The 15,554-nt window shown below is 42.4% G+C and overlaps 1 protein-coding gene and 1 long non-coding RNA gene across 2 annotated transcripts in view; both read right to left on the bottom strand.

Annotated features, from left to right (window-relative positions):
- Positions 1-4,022, bottom strand: part of LOC123517342 — a 569,643-nt gene extending 565,621 nt beyond the window's left edge. The window contains exon 1 of the long non-coding RNA XR_006678449.1: positions 3,980-4,022. This is a non-coding gene — a long non-coding RNA (uncharacterized LOC123517342). The remainder of the gene's footprint in view (positions 1-3,979) is intronic.
- A 2,303-nt stretch (positions 4,023-6,325) lies between these two features.
- Positions 6,326-15,554, bottom strand: part of LOC123517338 (transcription factor SOX-4-like) — an 80,508-nt gene continuing 71,279 nt past the window's right edge. The window contains exon 2 of the mRNA XM_045277341.1: positions 6,326-13,704. Within this exon, the coding sequence (XP_045133276.1) occupies positions 12,538-13,704 (1,167 nt within the window). The 3' untranslated portion in view covers positions 6,326-12,537. The remainder of the gene's footprint in view (positions 13,705-15,554) is intronic.

The following is a 15,554-nucleotide window of genomic DNA, read 5'->3' as shown; positions in this document are numbered from 1 at the left end:
ATGAAATACCCTTCGCTACCTTCGAGTGTACATTGATCCTTGACGGAAGTGTTTGTCTAGCGGGACCCAGGTGCCTTGATATGCCCATCGCTATCTGACACGCCGCGACAAACACACTAAGGAGACAGGCACACTCATAGGCATGCAGGGCCGCTCCATGTGTTATTCACCCTGTCTTGAGATTCACGTGATAGACAAGTAGTATCCTCTTAAAGAGAGTCTTCCCTCTCACCCTTCTCTCTTATTAAAGTGAATTATTTAAGCTCAAACTTTCTAACCTTGCATATAAGAATACAACACAAGGGAGGCTACAAGAGACCAGTAGGCCTACGCATATAATACACGTACATATATCTATATCCACTATCTTCCCTGTCCATAAATTTATTTAATACCCTCTTAAAGGGCCCTATTGAACCAACAACATAGGAACATAAAACAAAAGCTGCAAATAGGCCTACACATGGCAGTCGATATACAGTGCAATATCTATCTATATATCTATCATCCTATCTATAAGTTACCAGGTAACTTAGGACCAATACCACCTTTTCAAATCTCACGGTATCAGCCATCAACCCGTTACCTCTAGTCCTATCCTAATTACTAACCCTAAACACCTTATGCAGTACATCTCCCTCCTAAGTATGTCACCTTAATACCTCGACCTTCATATACTACGGCTTTCAAACGAATACAAACTCTTAATAACATGAAATAACATCATCCAGTTAAAGACTAGACAAATCAAAGACGGATCACACAATGCTGATCGTGTAGAAGCGAGAGAAACGCAGCATTTCTGTGGGCACGCGTCCCTGAGGAGTGTGTGGTATCTGGTCTATGGTGCATGTGTTGTTTTGCTTTACTCTGAGTAGGGATAGATTATGAAAGTAGGCAGATGGGGGGAGCTGGTGGGCATGACTCGGTGGAAATAATGAATAAGGGAAGGCGAGAGAAAGACAGATGTGAAGAGCGGAGGGAAAAAAAACTGAAGGGAAGAGCTGGGTGTAGGATGGCAGAGAAAGACGTAGAATAGAGATCGGGCACAGTAGAGTATGTAAGAATTAAATGAAAGGAGGAATATCTGGAGAGAATACGGGTGAAATAGGGCTTATTAGTCAAGGAATAACGGTAAAACTAATGCAGAATGGAAGAAAGGCGGCAGGATGTGAGGAACAGTAAAGAATAGACTGAAAACGAAAATGAGAAAACGGGATAAAGAATGGTTAGAATGAACAAGTTGAAGGCGATTAGATCAGAATGGATGGCGATAACAGGAGCATGGGAGAAATGGATAATGCGAAGGATGAGAGAGAAGAGTGGATCGACTGGCTTGACGGGCGGGTAGGTGCGGCCACAACTTACTGCCCTTCCCTGTTCTCACTATAATAACGTTCGTAGACTGACCAAATCCACCGGGGATGATTTCCGCTTTAAAAATATCTTAAAGCAATAAAAATAAAATGCCTCTCTAACCTCAGGTGTACGTCAGCCTTTGACAGCCTTGACAAGCGGCGCACACGTCTCTTTAAAGGTCTCCTACGTCCGGCAGCGCGCGGAGGGGCACCAAGCCAGCCGCCTCACGTGTCACCCCCAAGCTAATGCGAATCACGTTATCTGGTGGGTGTGGGTGTGTGTGTGTTCCATATGATATCTGAATCACTTATAGCGACACATTAATCTCTCTCTCTCTCTCTCTCTCTCTCTCTCTCAATGACCATAACCATACCTCCTTAAATCTTATAACTATTCCATTTACTGTACATCACAACACAAAAAAGATTCAAATACTCATTCAAAGACACAAAACACGCAAGTCCACTCAATAGTCTGAGAAGTAAAAAAAAAAAACCTCTACATTCCCTACGGCGCACGTCCCTGAGGCCTTCCTGTCACTTTGTCTTTAGTTCATGTGCTGTATGGCTTTACAATACATGTATATGCTGGTGGTTATGGAGGGAGGAGGAAGCCAGGCAGAAGGACAGGGCATGATGGTGGAGAGAGAGAGAGAGAGAGAGAGAGAGAGAGAGAGAGAGAGAGAGAGAGAGAGAGAGAGAGAGAGTAGAGACCGTAGGGATATAGAGTTAGGCATGGTGCAGTAACCAATGAAGGAGGAACGATAAAAAGTAGAAATGAAGAACGAAGGGAATAGCGGGACGGACTGATAAGGTGAGGAGAGGAAAGAGGAGAATGGACGAGGTAGAGTGGACAAGGTGGGAACGATGGGCAGGGGAGAAGTGTCAGGAAAAAGAAGGGACAATGGACGGTGAATAGGGGCTGGAGAAGCTGCGTAAGGGAGTTGACGTCGGGTAAGAAAGATCTTTTAGTAGGAGAGAAAGAAAGAGTAAAAAAAAATTAAGTCATCAGGAGTAGTTTAGGCTTAACTTCCACTTCCCCCCATTTCTACGTATGCATGTATGTGTGTATGTATTGATGTATTCATCTATCTATCTATCTATCTATCTATCTATCTATCTATATATATATATATATATATATATATATATATATATATATATATATATATTTACAAGTCTATATCTATATACCTGTATCTATGAATCTATCTATGTTTTTTTTTTCTATCTTCTGTTGTCAGGACTGGCAACAGCAGTGGTGTTGTGAATGGCGGGAGGATGGAGGATGTGGTCTACGTATTCTGGAAAGAGATATGACGGGGCGAGTGGGGAAACCCACGCCAAGAGGGGTGGGATAAAGGCACGGATAGGAAGGGGGCGAGGGAGGCCGGCTTTCGTGAGGAGGAAGAGGAGGATGAGGCGGCGGAGGCAGAAGCGGCGGCGGGTGGCAGGCTCAGCCACGGCAGCAGGCAAAGTAACTTACTTAACATGACCTTTTTAACAAGTTACTCCTATTATTGACTCATTTCTTAATACTTACAAGCAAAGATGAATTATTAGACAATAAGGAATGTGAGGGGGGTGCGGGGAGGGATGATGATTAATTCCACCTATCATGTTACGAAGAAGTACCTGCTGTTTGTGACTATTGTAACGATCCATACACAAATAATGACGACGAAAAGTGAAGGAAGGATAGGGAGGAGAGGTAAATAAAGAAGAATGAAGACCAGGCCGGCTGAGAGAAGAAGGCAGGGGATTGGCGGGAGGGAAGGAATGGAGGAGTGGGGGAGAGGGAGGGGAGCACGTCCATTTCAACACATGAACTGGTCTTTAATCATTACCTCATGACCAAACTACATTTTATTTGCGGTCACTATTACGATCCTTGCAGGAATAATCAATGTCTGATGCCACCCTTGATTTGTGGTAGGCATGGAGGAAGGAAGGAAGGAAAGCTGGTTGCCGTGAATAGTGGGAGGTATCGAAGGGAGGAAGGGAGGAGGAGGATGGGATGGGTGACGTGTGGCCGGCGCGAGGAGAGGGGGGTAAGGAGGGAACATGGGAGGGAGAGGGATGGCTTAGGGAATAAGGTGGACCCGGGCATTTAAACTTTACACTCAATTACCTCGTAGTACTTTAATGACTACTAAAAATCCCTTGTTATTTTATATACATTTATAACTTACTCGTTCAATACTATAACTGCAACATATGCTGGAAATAATAATGATCGTTATAAGTGGGAGGCGAAGAAAGAGAAAGGGACAGGGAGGGTGGTGGGCAGGAGCCAGTGAGGAGGGGATGGTCGTTGTTGCTCTTTAACTGTGCCGACCATTATAATCTATATCATAATGCTTAAGATATAACTATATAAGTAAGCAAGAGGAGGAAGAAAGGAGGGACTGGTGCAAGACAGGGTGGGAGGGAGGGATGGAAGAAAGGGAGTAGGTAGTGGATAAGAGGCCAGCATAGAGGAGACAGAAACGGAATTGGTACACTGAAGCAATGAAATAATAAGCTTAATTTACGAATCACCTTATTACTAATGGCCTGTGACCCTTACCATACTTACACCCAGATTTTAACACCTGATTTTCCCATTTTTCACTGCTTACCTGGAGGCGATAAGGTTGACCCCGTCCTCACCCACTCACGGACTGCGCAGGAATGCTTCCTTGCTGGGGGGCATGACCTAATTCTCAAGTATCTGAAATCTCCTTTTTTTTCTTTTGTTATCATTATATATCATCTCTGTGGGCCATGTATTTGTTATAAGAAGACTGTTGGTATTCCTGAAGGTGTACTGAGTTTCAATACCACTGGTGTGTTAAATAAACTGAAGACAGTGAGAGTTAGGTTGCTCTCCGCTCTCCCACTCGTTCCACCATTAAGGTTATTTTCAATATTTATTTTAATTAAATGTTTGTTATTCATTATTTGTGTTATTGTTATAGCGTGATGGTTATTTTTCTCATTATTTCAGTTAATTACCTTTGTAGTGTCAATGTAAGAGAGAAGTGTGTTCTTTAAAATGAGATAGTTTACCTTTGCTTATATCCCTATTTTCTCCTTATGTCTACTTATATCCTTATTCTCAGTCACTCCCATCCTCAGGTCTCTCTCTCTCTCTCTCTCTCTCTCTCTCTCTCTCTCTCTCTCTCTCAAGTTTGGGTATGAAACACACATTTTTTTTTTATCAAACACTTTGTATTTCATGGGATAAGTTGCTAATAAAAATACACTTTGTACAATTGAAAATCTCTACCTCCGGCCCACAGCATGTACAAGACCACCTAATTCTGGCCTGTAACAGTAAGCGAAAAAAAAAAAAAAAAAAAAAAAAAAAAAGTTGCTGACGTACAATTGGCAACGGCCGAATATAAATTTTTTTTTATTTTTTTTTTCATCCATGTTACAGTCGGTTTGCAGTGGCGAGCGAGTGTCACACAAACCTGTTTATTTTTTTTTTTATACTTTGAAGAATGTTTCACCCTCGCTCGATTATTATTTTTTTTCACTTTCTTACCCATAATAGTTTTTGAGGGGGGTTAACAGTGATGTAAGAAATGGCGAGAGAACAGTCAATATACAAATTAACGTGGTTATCAATCTTATTCACATAATAATTCATATTTACATATTTTGTCCTGTACACTAAGCTTACGGTGGTGCACATGAGACCTGTACAGTAAATGGGTCCTTCTTGCAATGTTCTGAGGAGACGCGCAAGAACCCGCTACAAAAATGTATATACAACCACCAAAACATGGAAAATACAAAATAACCAATAATAATAATAATAATAATAATAATAATAATAATAATAATACAACTGATAATAATAATGATAATAAGAATGATCATAAATGAATAATATTAATAATAATAATAATAATAATAATAATAATAATAATAGGAAAACGTCACTCAACGCTATGTACAGAGGAAAGTTTAAGAGGCACACTTGAGGGCCGGTGAGGGGGGCCGGCGCCAGGGCAGGGGGGGCGGGGGACCTCTTCCCTTCATGAGGTCATCTTGCCTTTATTTCTACCTCCCAGGGACACGAGGAGGCCTCCCGCGGCGCCCGGTGAGGCAGTGGGAGGCGCAGCAGCAGGAGAGAAGAAGGAAGAGGAGGAAGAGGGTGACTCCCCTCTCCCCCCCACGCCCCAAGGCCCCTCCCCGCCAGGGCTCAGTGGTCTTCTTGACTAGGTAGCTGCCTTGAATAAATGTCTAAGGCTTTCTATTATTTTTAGTGGCTTAAATCACATTGTTTTTAATTTCCAGAGTGGGTTGGACACGATGGAGGATCGGGTGTTACTATTCATATATATATATATTTTTTTTTTTGTCAGAACCATTTTTTTGTTTTGTCTTTTTTTCCGAAATCATAAAAGTGAAAAAATTGGCTTTCTGATAACACAGGAGTATAATAAGGCCATTGGTATGACACAATCCTTAACAGTATGGATCTCCGCTATCAAATTAAATGATTGAGATGAAAAGTAATTGCTAATATATACGTATTCAAGCATATGAACAAAAACTAATATTTGAAATTAAATAATTTGCTGTTTTCTTTTTATTCCGCTGTTAAATGAAGAGTTAGAAAACAATGCAAAATTAAACTCGGTGCAAAGTTTTTTTTCCTTAGCTGATAAATAAATTGAAAACGGCACAAAATTAATATCAATGAAAAAGAAACCAGTTTTCCTTTCTATTAAAGAAAATATTGGTAATAAAAAATAATAAATAAATTTACTAGCAATTGAATTATATCTAGTTTCAAGGTAATACGTAAAATACATTTTTGAATTTTTATGCCGTGCCTCAGTCCTTTTATAAACATGACCAGATTAAGTTGGAACACAACCTAACTATATGAGCAAATGGACGCATGTAGATTGACATTGTTATCGTTGTTTTAATTTATCTTTTATCTTTCTCTTTTTTTTCCCCTTTTCCAAGCCAAGTTGCAGCTGCTGACTACTGACTCGCCTCCTGCTCCCCCAACCACCACCCATCCCAAAGGTCTGCTTGCCCACCGAAGATAAATAATTAAGTGATGTGTTTACTGGACTAGATGACTGTCTCCGCGTGTCAGCAGTCTTGCCGCGTCTGGCAGCTGGCGAGTCAGCCAGTCAGTCCTGATATTTGGCTGATAATATTACCATAAATTCAAACATTTTCCTTGTATAAAGAATAATAATTCATTATCTTTACAATCGTAAAACTTTAACCTTCACATTTTGAATTTCATGCGTCTTTCGTGTTCCACTAAACAGATGAGCGATGTTCAGGACTCCATCTCTGCCTGCTCTGAGTTATCCCTCACGCCAGAAATACTCCTTCATCTGGTAATGAGGCATCGGCACCCAAACAGGATAATAGGAAAGTTGGCCATTAAATAATAATAATAATAATGAAAAAAAATAAATAAATAAAAATAATAATAATAATAATAATAATAATAAAACGCATAAAAAATTAAGATGTCCGAAATACAGAAAAAAAATATTCAACTGAAAATCACGTTAATAATAATAATAATAATAATAATAATAATAATAATAATGCACACCGAAAGTTTAACCAGGTAAGTATCCGGCAGGTTGGATCACACGGACGAGGCGGATCGCATTGCAACGCCGTGTTGCTCGGCTTGGGGGAAGCAGCGACCCCCACCGCCCGGGGACACAGCCCGGCCGGTTTGTGCTTGATGGTGACAGCCTGAAGGTGTGTGTTGGGAGGGGAGGGGGGAGGGGGCCGCCGCCGCCCTCCCGCTGGCCACCAAAATAATGTTAAAGAATCATAATTATTATTTTTCTTAATCCCAAATGCTGATTGATATCCAAAATATCTTGTATATTTTTTGTTTGTTATTTTTTTTTTCAATTGCGGAGAACAAAGTAGCAACATAACCCTAAGGTTGTACTCAGCTACTCACCTATCACACATACGTACATAATTTTCAACTTTTTATATATAAATATCCCAATATTACTTTTAATAATAACACAACACCTGGAATTTCTATCTAATTATAAGTGATAACAGCATATAAAAAAAGAGGTAATTGATCATGTCACAATTAGCTCTACGTTATCCCTAGGTGACCGACCGTGTAAATATATAGTCCATATGTATCTTTTATAATTATACTCCCTCGCGGGCGACGCCAGCTGGCCAGCATTTGAACACTAAAAATCAATTTGCTTATCCAATTTCAGGGAAGTGATTGGCTCAAGTGGTGCTTAAGTTCACTCTTATTAATGTTTGTCGCTTAAACTGACAATTTAACAGGCTGGCTGACTGCTGGCTTCGATCACAACATAAAGAGAAAAAATGGTTGATCAAAATGTTTGTTCGCCTTATATGTCCTCAAATATTCAACATAAAACGATAAATTGAAATAAACTCGCCAGTTTTACCTGACATTTGATTTACCAAAAATTAAATGGAATGACTTAAGTAAATATTTTTAAGTGACTTCGGGAGGTGAGTGCGGGAGGGGGAGGTGGGGAGGGGCAGGTGACCAGGCGACCAGTTCGTAACACCCGGGTGGCTTTCCCACAATAACTAATAAGTTCAAAATAGTTCCAAAAATATGTAACAAAATAAAATCATAATCCTTTCACAATGGACTGAAGCGGACTTATCTTTAACAAAAGTAAACTCTTACCTATCCTCCAATAAACCCTTCCAATCTCAGAAGGGATACTTAAGGAAAATAACAAAACGTCGAGAAATCCTGAGGTGCGTCAACTCGGGAGGCGCCACCCAGGTCCTCACGAGCCGCTCTCTCACGGTCACGATCATTGTACTTTTTCAGGAAGACGCGGCAATACTCTGCCGGCTAGTTGGCTACGGGTCCTAATTGCTAGGAGCTCCTAGTATAAAAAAAAAAAAAAGTCCCTTGACTGCTAGGAGACACTTACGAGAAACTTCCAGTGGTCGCCAGAAGCTCTCTGTGGTTTGAGAGAAAACCTTGCTGCCATAAGTGCTAGAAGTTTCCAGTCACATACGCACATTGAGAGACTTCCAAAGACTACTGGAAGTAAAAGTATCAATTCATAATAAAAATAACAAATAAAACGAAAACGGCTGCCAGCTATGGCTTCCGCCTTCTATATGTAATTATAACTGTCTGGGAGAAGTTAAAGTCCCCCAAAATGGAACAAGTCAGTAGGAGACTCGACTGCAATATGATTTAGTGAACAAAAGGCGGAGGGGAGGCAGATCACAGGCCCACGTGGCAGCAGTTTTCCAGCAGTGGTAAATAACAGCCTCAAGGAACAGTCAAGCGTGCAGTAATCCCGTAAAACCGCTAGAAACTTCTAACATCAACTGGCTTCAGGAATCGGCAGAAGCTCTTGACAACAAACACATAGTTACAGTAGGATGCCGAGGGGGACTCCTACGGTCTCCTGGCAACAAAGAAACACTGCTGGAGGCTCTAAGAGACAAAAGTAGTAACTCCAAAGTTCTTTTCATGAGCGACCAGCAGCATACAAAAGGTTCCAGTAACTACTACGAGCTCCTTGCAATAGACAAGAATGTTCCAGCACCTGATTTTGCGAGGCATCTAGCCAATCGCAGGTGTTCTAGTGCATGCCAGGAGCTCTTAGGAATTCCAGGATCCAGTGAATTTTCTAGGAGATTCCAGTAACAGCTAGGAGACACAATTAACTGTTATGTGGGGAAGTTGATTGTGGCTGGGAGATCAGAAACTCTAAAAAAATAAAGGGGACGAACTGAATTCGAGACAACTCAGTACCATCGTGTGTTGCATGAAGGCGCACTCCATCCAGCTTCCCTGATTCAAAAACTCTTATTATATCTGACCATCAATATTGATTATTACTATAAAGGAGATCCACTCCGGACACAGTCACGTTAATAGTCATGCCAAAAAGTGTAACTAGTTGTAGTTGTTGGTTTCCCATTACAAGTTATTCAACAAACAAGGAGACAAACTCCACCTGATCAACAACGTGGAGTGAACATGTACGTAGGGAGATCCACTCCTGCTTGCACAAGCGTGTATACAATCGTGCCAAAGTGTATCAAAGAACATGGAGCCTTACAGTACATTGTTACTAACATTGGAAATTCCTCTTTTCTTCGGTTTCTTTCGTTCACATGATATATAAACATTATAAGTATAAAGGAATAAATTGTAAAACACCTACAAAATACTCCTTATTGCTCTAATTCACGTAAGTTAAGCGGTATCAATAACCAGCGAATAGCATCTAAGGTCCGTGAAAGGTACCTCCTGAGCCGAACCACGGAGAGGTGAGGCTCCTTTGACGGACTTCGAGAAACATTCTGTGGTATCGGTACCTTTCGCCTCTCGAGAAACGGTATCCAGAACCTGTATATGTGGTGTCTAGAAACCGGTGCGTGGGGACTCGGGGGGATCCTAAAACGCGTTCCTTTAGTACAAAATATTCAACAATCATTCAGTAAAAGGAATGCGTTCCCAGACAAGCCCCGATTCCCCTCACCAAGTACCGATACATACATTCGTCTTCACACAAAACATTCCCGTTCTACTTCACACAAGGTATATCCAAACTGTAAATACATCCAGCAAATCAACTTCTTTTGTATATGCAAAAAACATAAATAGTTTACATGGACAGACAGGGGCAAGGATGGTATGAGAGTAAGCATATCATTATTTTTTTTTTCTATTTAAAGGGAATACAGGGTGCATTTCACAGGCGAAACTTGTCATCTTGGCTTATAGCATAACTCACCGTACAGTTCTGAGTTCGATTACTAAGAGGGAGACAGAAAGGGACATAAATCAAGTCTAAAGCATGAGTGGCTGGCTACCATGAGGAATGAAACAGGAGGGAGGGAAGGTGATAAGGTCGAAACTTGTGAGAAGATTCAATTAGAAAATCACATCAGTAGTATATGTTTATATATATGTATATGCTTTTACTTATACTGCCATTCAGCTTCTGACATGAAAACACCAAGCCATTTTCAGAGCGTAGCTAACAGTATTCAGAACGGTTGCCTTAATGATACTAAGACATGAGTGAGAGATAATGCCGAGACAACAGTGTGAGAGGGATTAGCAAGTCGGCGGGACCACACTCACGGTGCAATTTCAATACAAGGAAAGAAAAAAAAAAAAAACCATCGAAATTGCAGCCAAAATAGAGGAAAACAAAATAGAAAAAATATTAAGGTCCCCTCCCGAGACCTGTTAAGCCCAGCCACACTCGGGTTAATGAGTGACGAGACGTACCTGCTGATTTTTTCTCATTTACTTACTTAGGAAAGACAGAGGGTATAATGTGTAATGCAATGTGTGTATCCGACGATCGGCAGTCTATGGTATAACCCGAACGCCGCGACCCGAGGCGATGGAAGTCGTCTACCCGCACTTGGTCCCGTCTTACACTCTGTGATTGGCCAACGACTCGACCAATGAATGTACTGTCTGGTCGACGCCCTCCAAACTCGCCAACCAATCGTAGAGAACGACCCAGTTTTAGTGTCGCCTTCCACGCTTCGCGCCATAGAGCACGGATATCTGCATTAATACTAGTACAAAATGACCATTACACTAGATATTCATATATACTGTTTATATAGATATATATGAAACCGGGTGGTTTAGTGGGTGGAACCTGTTTTTTTCGGAGAGCGCTGGGACGACGAAGACAGGGCCAAGGAGCCTCGGTTGTAACACTTCTGAATCTGCCGTTTTGCTCTCAACAAAGCCTCCAACAAACAAATATTATTCTCCTCAAAACATCTTATTCTTGGCCTCTACTGACATGAATACAAAAGAAAGGACTGGCGGACTCGACAGAGAGAGAGAGAGAGAGAGAGAGAGAGAGAGAGAGAGAGAGAGAGAGAGAGAGAGAGAGAGAGAGAGAGAGAAAACGAAAACGGAGAATCAGAATATATCAAAACGAGACACCTTTAACTCCACTGTCGTATATTTTTTTTATTATTTTTTTTGAGGGGGACTTACAAGCTAGTGTCAACAACAGCTCCTTGTCCAGGCCCGTGTGCGTCCTGCTCATCTGTGTACACACGTTTCAGACTAAATGCCCATCGGATGCGTTGTGGAAAACTTCGTCGAATTATTAGAATACATTTTTTTGTTTGTTTTCTTTCTCTGGAATAACCTGAACGTAAAGACTAGAGACAGGGGATTGGGGGTGGGGGAGGGTGGTTGGTGGGCCTAATTATGTTAGGAGGTAATTCCTGTTATTGAAATAATTTACTGGTGAGGAGAACGACCAGAACTTAACATTAAACACTGAGGCTCTGATATCCTGAAGTTCCCGTCCGTGTCCTCAAGTACTAAACGTTACCGTTATCCTATCCTTCCCTTAAACTTGACTCGCCCAAGCAAAAAGCAAACGGCGTATGTATTGTGTGTGGATCAGTGACTCTCTAACAATCAACAGTCCCAGTCTCACTACTCAAGGAAATCAAAACAAACCTCTCAAGAGTAGATCAACGAAGAGATGATGAACCACTAAATGCACACTTGAGAGGGATCCGTTCCATGGCTCTTCGGAAAGTGGTTCTTCTTTCTTCTTCAGCGTCTCAACTCAAACTTAATGGCAATGGTTCTGGCGCCACCTCAGGTTCAGTGGTACTTGCTGTGGGTTCGTGGCTTTGGAGGTTTGTGGCTTTTGGCTTTAAAAAAATGCTCCATTTATGTAATGATGAAAATAACGATGTATACATGAAATGAGTGATGCTTGCAGTCACTGGTGATGGGATGACAACGTAATAAAACAGCTCGTGAGATGAAAAAAATGCACTTAACATTACGTCCTCTGGGAGCGTGTTGTCGCACAGGTGAACTTATTGTTTGTATTACTTGACCACCTGTGAAACTGGCACTTTTCAACACTATAATGGTGTATGTTCCTAGAGTGTCGGTATGACTATATTTCGAATACACTGAAATGAGAGGTCAATCCACCACATATCTCATGATTCCTATAAGTAATATATGTAATAACATGAAGAATTACACGGAGAATCATGAAGTACATCACTACACTAGATCACGCGCTGCTTTCCTCGACTCCACAACTTCAAGTGGAAGTTTATGTTGTTGAATCGTGCGCTTGGCACCACAGTGCACGACCACGGCACACTGCGCGGCTTGACTGCCGCGGGGTTATCAGTTGATGATACCGATGTCGGCCCAACAGTCATTGCTTACACCAATATCACTCAACATGTCTGACACGTCAGAGAACTCAAAGTGTGACCCTGATGAAGTGGACACTGCGTCGAAGTCGAGATCAGAGTTGATTTCATCGACCTCGACCTTGAAGTCGGAGGGTATCTGTAGCAAGTCCGTCAGGGAGTCTAGATCGGCCAGCGCGGACTCCGTTGGCGGTTCCTGCTTAATGTCCAGCGGCTCCATCTTGATGGGCGGAGGATCGGCGGCACGTGAACTGGAGAGGGAGGTTGGAGGGACCGGTCGAGGTGCAAACACTTCATCCCGCACCGTGTGGCGTTTTCGATTATACATCAGAATGTCCTGTTTTACGTCATCCTTTTCATCATCATCGTCGTCGTCGTCGTCATGGTCATCTTTAGAGGATGTGACAGTAGTGGAGGACACGAGGGTCTCTGGCCGGAGGGAGGTGAGGCCAGGGGCACTCTCGATTGTGTAGAGACCATAAATGAACGGCTCCTTGTCTGGGGCGGGGCTGATAGAGGCTGCGCGGCTACTGCTCCTGCTGGATGATGTAGTGGTCACGTGGTTGTCGTAGAGGGAGGCGCTCTCGGGCGAAGCTGGCATCTCGTTGGGCGTGGCAGGCACCTCAGCGGGCGACGTGCACTGCGCGATGGGCACGTACATAGTGTGTGTGTTGTTTGTGTTCCGGATCGAGTCCTTGAACTTTTTGTCAATCTTGAGCTTGAGTTTGAGCTTGTTGTGGTTTATAGATGACAAACCTGTGGTGACCTGCGCCCTGGATGGGTCTGCAGTCAGCTTGACACCCTTGATGGCATTAATGCTGGAGCTGTTCTTGTCCTTTGCTTTCGACACTCGGCCCTTCTCCACTGACTTAGAGTTACCAGATTTTGTCTTCTTGCGTGGCCGGTATTTATAATCTGGATATTCTTGCATGTGCAGCAGACGTAGTCTTTCCGCCTCCTGGATGTATGGCTGTCGCTGGTCCTCTGTCAGGTTCTTCCACCTCTTTCCCAGTTGCTTGGAGATCTCTGCATTGTGCATGTCAGGGGCGAACTTGACAATTTCTCGCCGCTCCATCTGTGACCAAACCATGAAGGCGTTCATTGGCCGCTTCACGTGGTTTGGGTTGTGCTTCTTCGTCTGAAAAGAAAGAAAAATCCCTATTAATGATACTGTACGGAAAACTCGCAGTTCAAATAAAAATACAACACTCAACAATCATGCGTTTAATATGGAGTTTCGTTCCTCTGCTGTCATTGTTATTCTTATCCTGAACGGACATACTTAGTAAAAAGAGGAAGTCGGCGTCAAGAATTCAGCGCCGCCCTAGTCACAGACAAACACGGAGTCCATTCATCGTAGGTAGAAATATATATCGCAAAAAGGTGTCAAGATAATAAAACACACCGGGAAGAACAAAAGCATGGCGAGGGAGAAAGGCTCCATTCACAACATCAAAACAAATGGATTTCTCTTACAATACATGAAATCTGGTGAGAAAAAGACGAAGAGAATAGAAAAGATGGGGAAGATAGCTCAGGGAAAAAATAATAAAACATTCAATGAGGGAAGTAAGAGCAAGAAAAGAAAAAAAAGAAAGTAGGTAAACAAAAGGCGGCGAAAGGAGTAGGGAGAGAAAGATAACCAAGAGACAACGAAACAAAACGAAAGGGAAAGGAACAAGGACGGCATGATAAAGACTAAAGAGGAGCAAAAGCGAACACGAAGAGGAGGAAATGAAGTAACATTAACGAGGGAAGACGATGAAATAAAATACGATGCAAGAAACTGGAAGAGGAAAGAGGGAAGCAGAAAAGGAAGAGAAAGATAAAAGCATCCACTGAGGAAGGGATGACAAGGGAGGCAGGGTAGATAGGTTAGTAGAGGAAGGACGGAAGGAGGGAAGAGGGAGGAAGGAGAAACGGGAGAGAAACTTAAGCCACGTCCTGACCTCGCTACTTCGAGGGATTAAGGTCCTGGTCGGTAAACAAGGAGGAAGGGAAATCTAGGATGCGAGTAGGGTTATAGAGGAAGAGAAGGAGGCTGAAGGCTGGTGTAAAGAAGCGATGGTAGTAACTATGTCTTTTGTAGAAAGTAGTAGTAGTAGTAGTAGTAGTAGTAGTAGTAGTAGTAGTAGTAGTAGTAGTAGTAGTGATGAAAGTGATGACAGTAGCAACGGAAAAAAGTGACGGCGGTAGAGGAAATGGGATGTCAGTAACAGTAGCACTACTTATATATAAACAAAGAAGTGAATTTGAAGACCATCAGTTTTATTTAGTGATAACAAAGGTTATGGGAGTGATAAATGGAAGCGCTCGCGAACGCACGCACCCCCCCCCCCAAACACACAACCGAACAGAAAAAAAAAATGAGAGAGCGAGACGGAAGCTGTAATGAAATATGTCGGTTTGCATCTAAAAATAATGGCGCAGAAACTACTGGATCTCTCTCTCTCTCTCTCTCTCTCTCTCTCTCTCTCTCTCTCTCTCTCTCTCTCTCTCTCTCATCATGTCCCACACCTCAGGAGGCCTCCGTAAAAGGTCTCTTGGGGTGCCTCCTTTTCGTCCGGTAGTCACCACCAGTCACTCCTTCAAGGACTCCTTAATGACCCGACAACTCGCTCGGGAACACAGAAAAATCCCTTAAACTGTTACACAAAATACCAGGGAGTAAAGACCCTTTTTCCCTCCATACAAGGAAGTAAATGTAAATACGAATGAGAGAGAGAGAGAGAGAGAGAGAGAGAGAGAGAGAGAGAGAGAGAGAGAGAGAGAGAGAGAGAGAGAGAGAGAGAGAGAGAGAGAGAGAGAGAGAGAGTCCCTGTATACCTTTAGGAAGGAGAAATGTTGGTTGTCTAACAATATTCTTTTAAGCACAGAATACAAAGCTCACTCTGAAGACTTCCTAGAATGCACTTTGAGGGTTGAGACTCACTCAACCCTCCAAACCAGCAAGAGATTCACAACACCCCTGCCTCTCTCTCTCTCTCT

Source organism: Portunus trituberculatus, chromosome 42 (genome assembly GCF_017591435.1).
Source record: "Portunus trituberculatus isolate SZX2019 chromosome 42, ASM1759143v1, whole genome shotgun sequence".
NCBI lineage: Eukaryota > Metazoa > Arthropoda > Malacostraca > Decapoda > Portunidae > Portunus > Portunus trituberculatus.
Note: the sequence above shows the minus strand (reverse complement) of the source record. Positions and strands in the feature narration are given on the sequence as shown.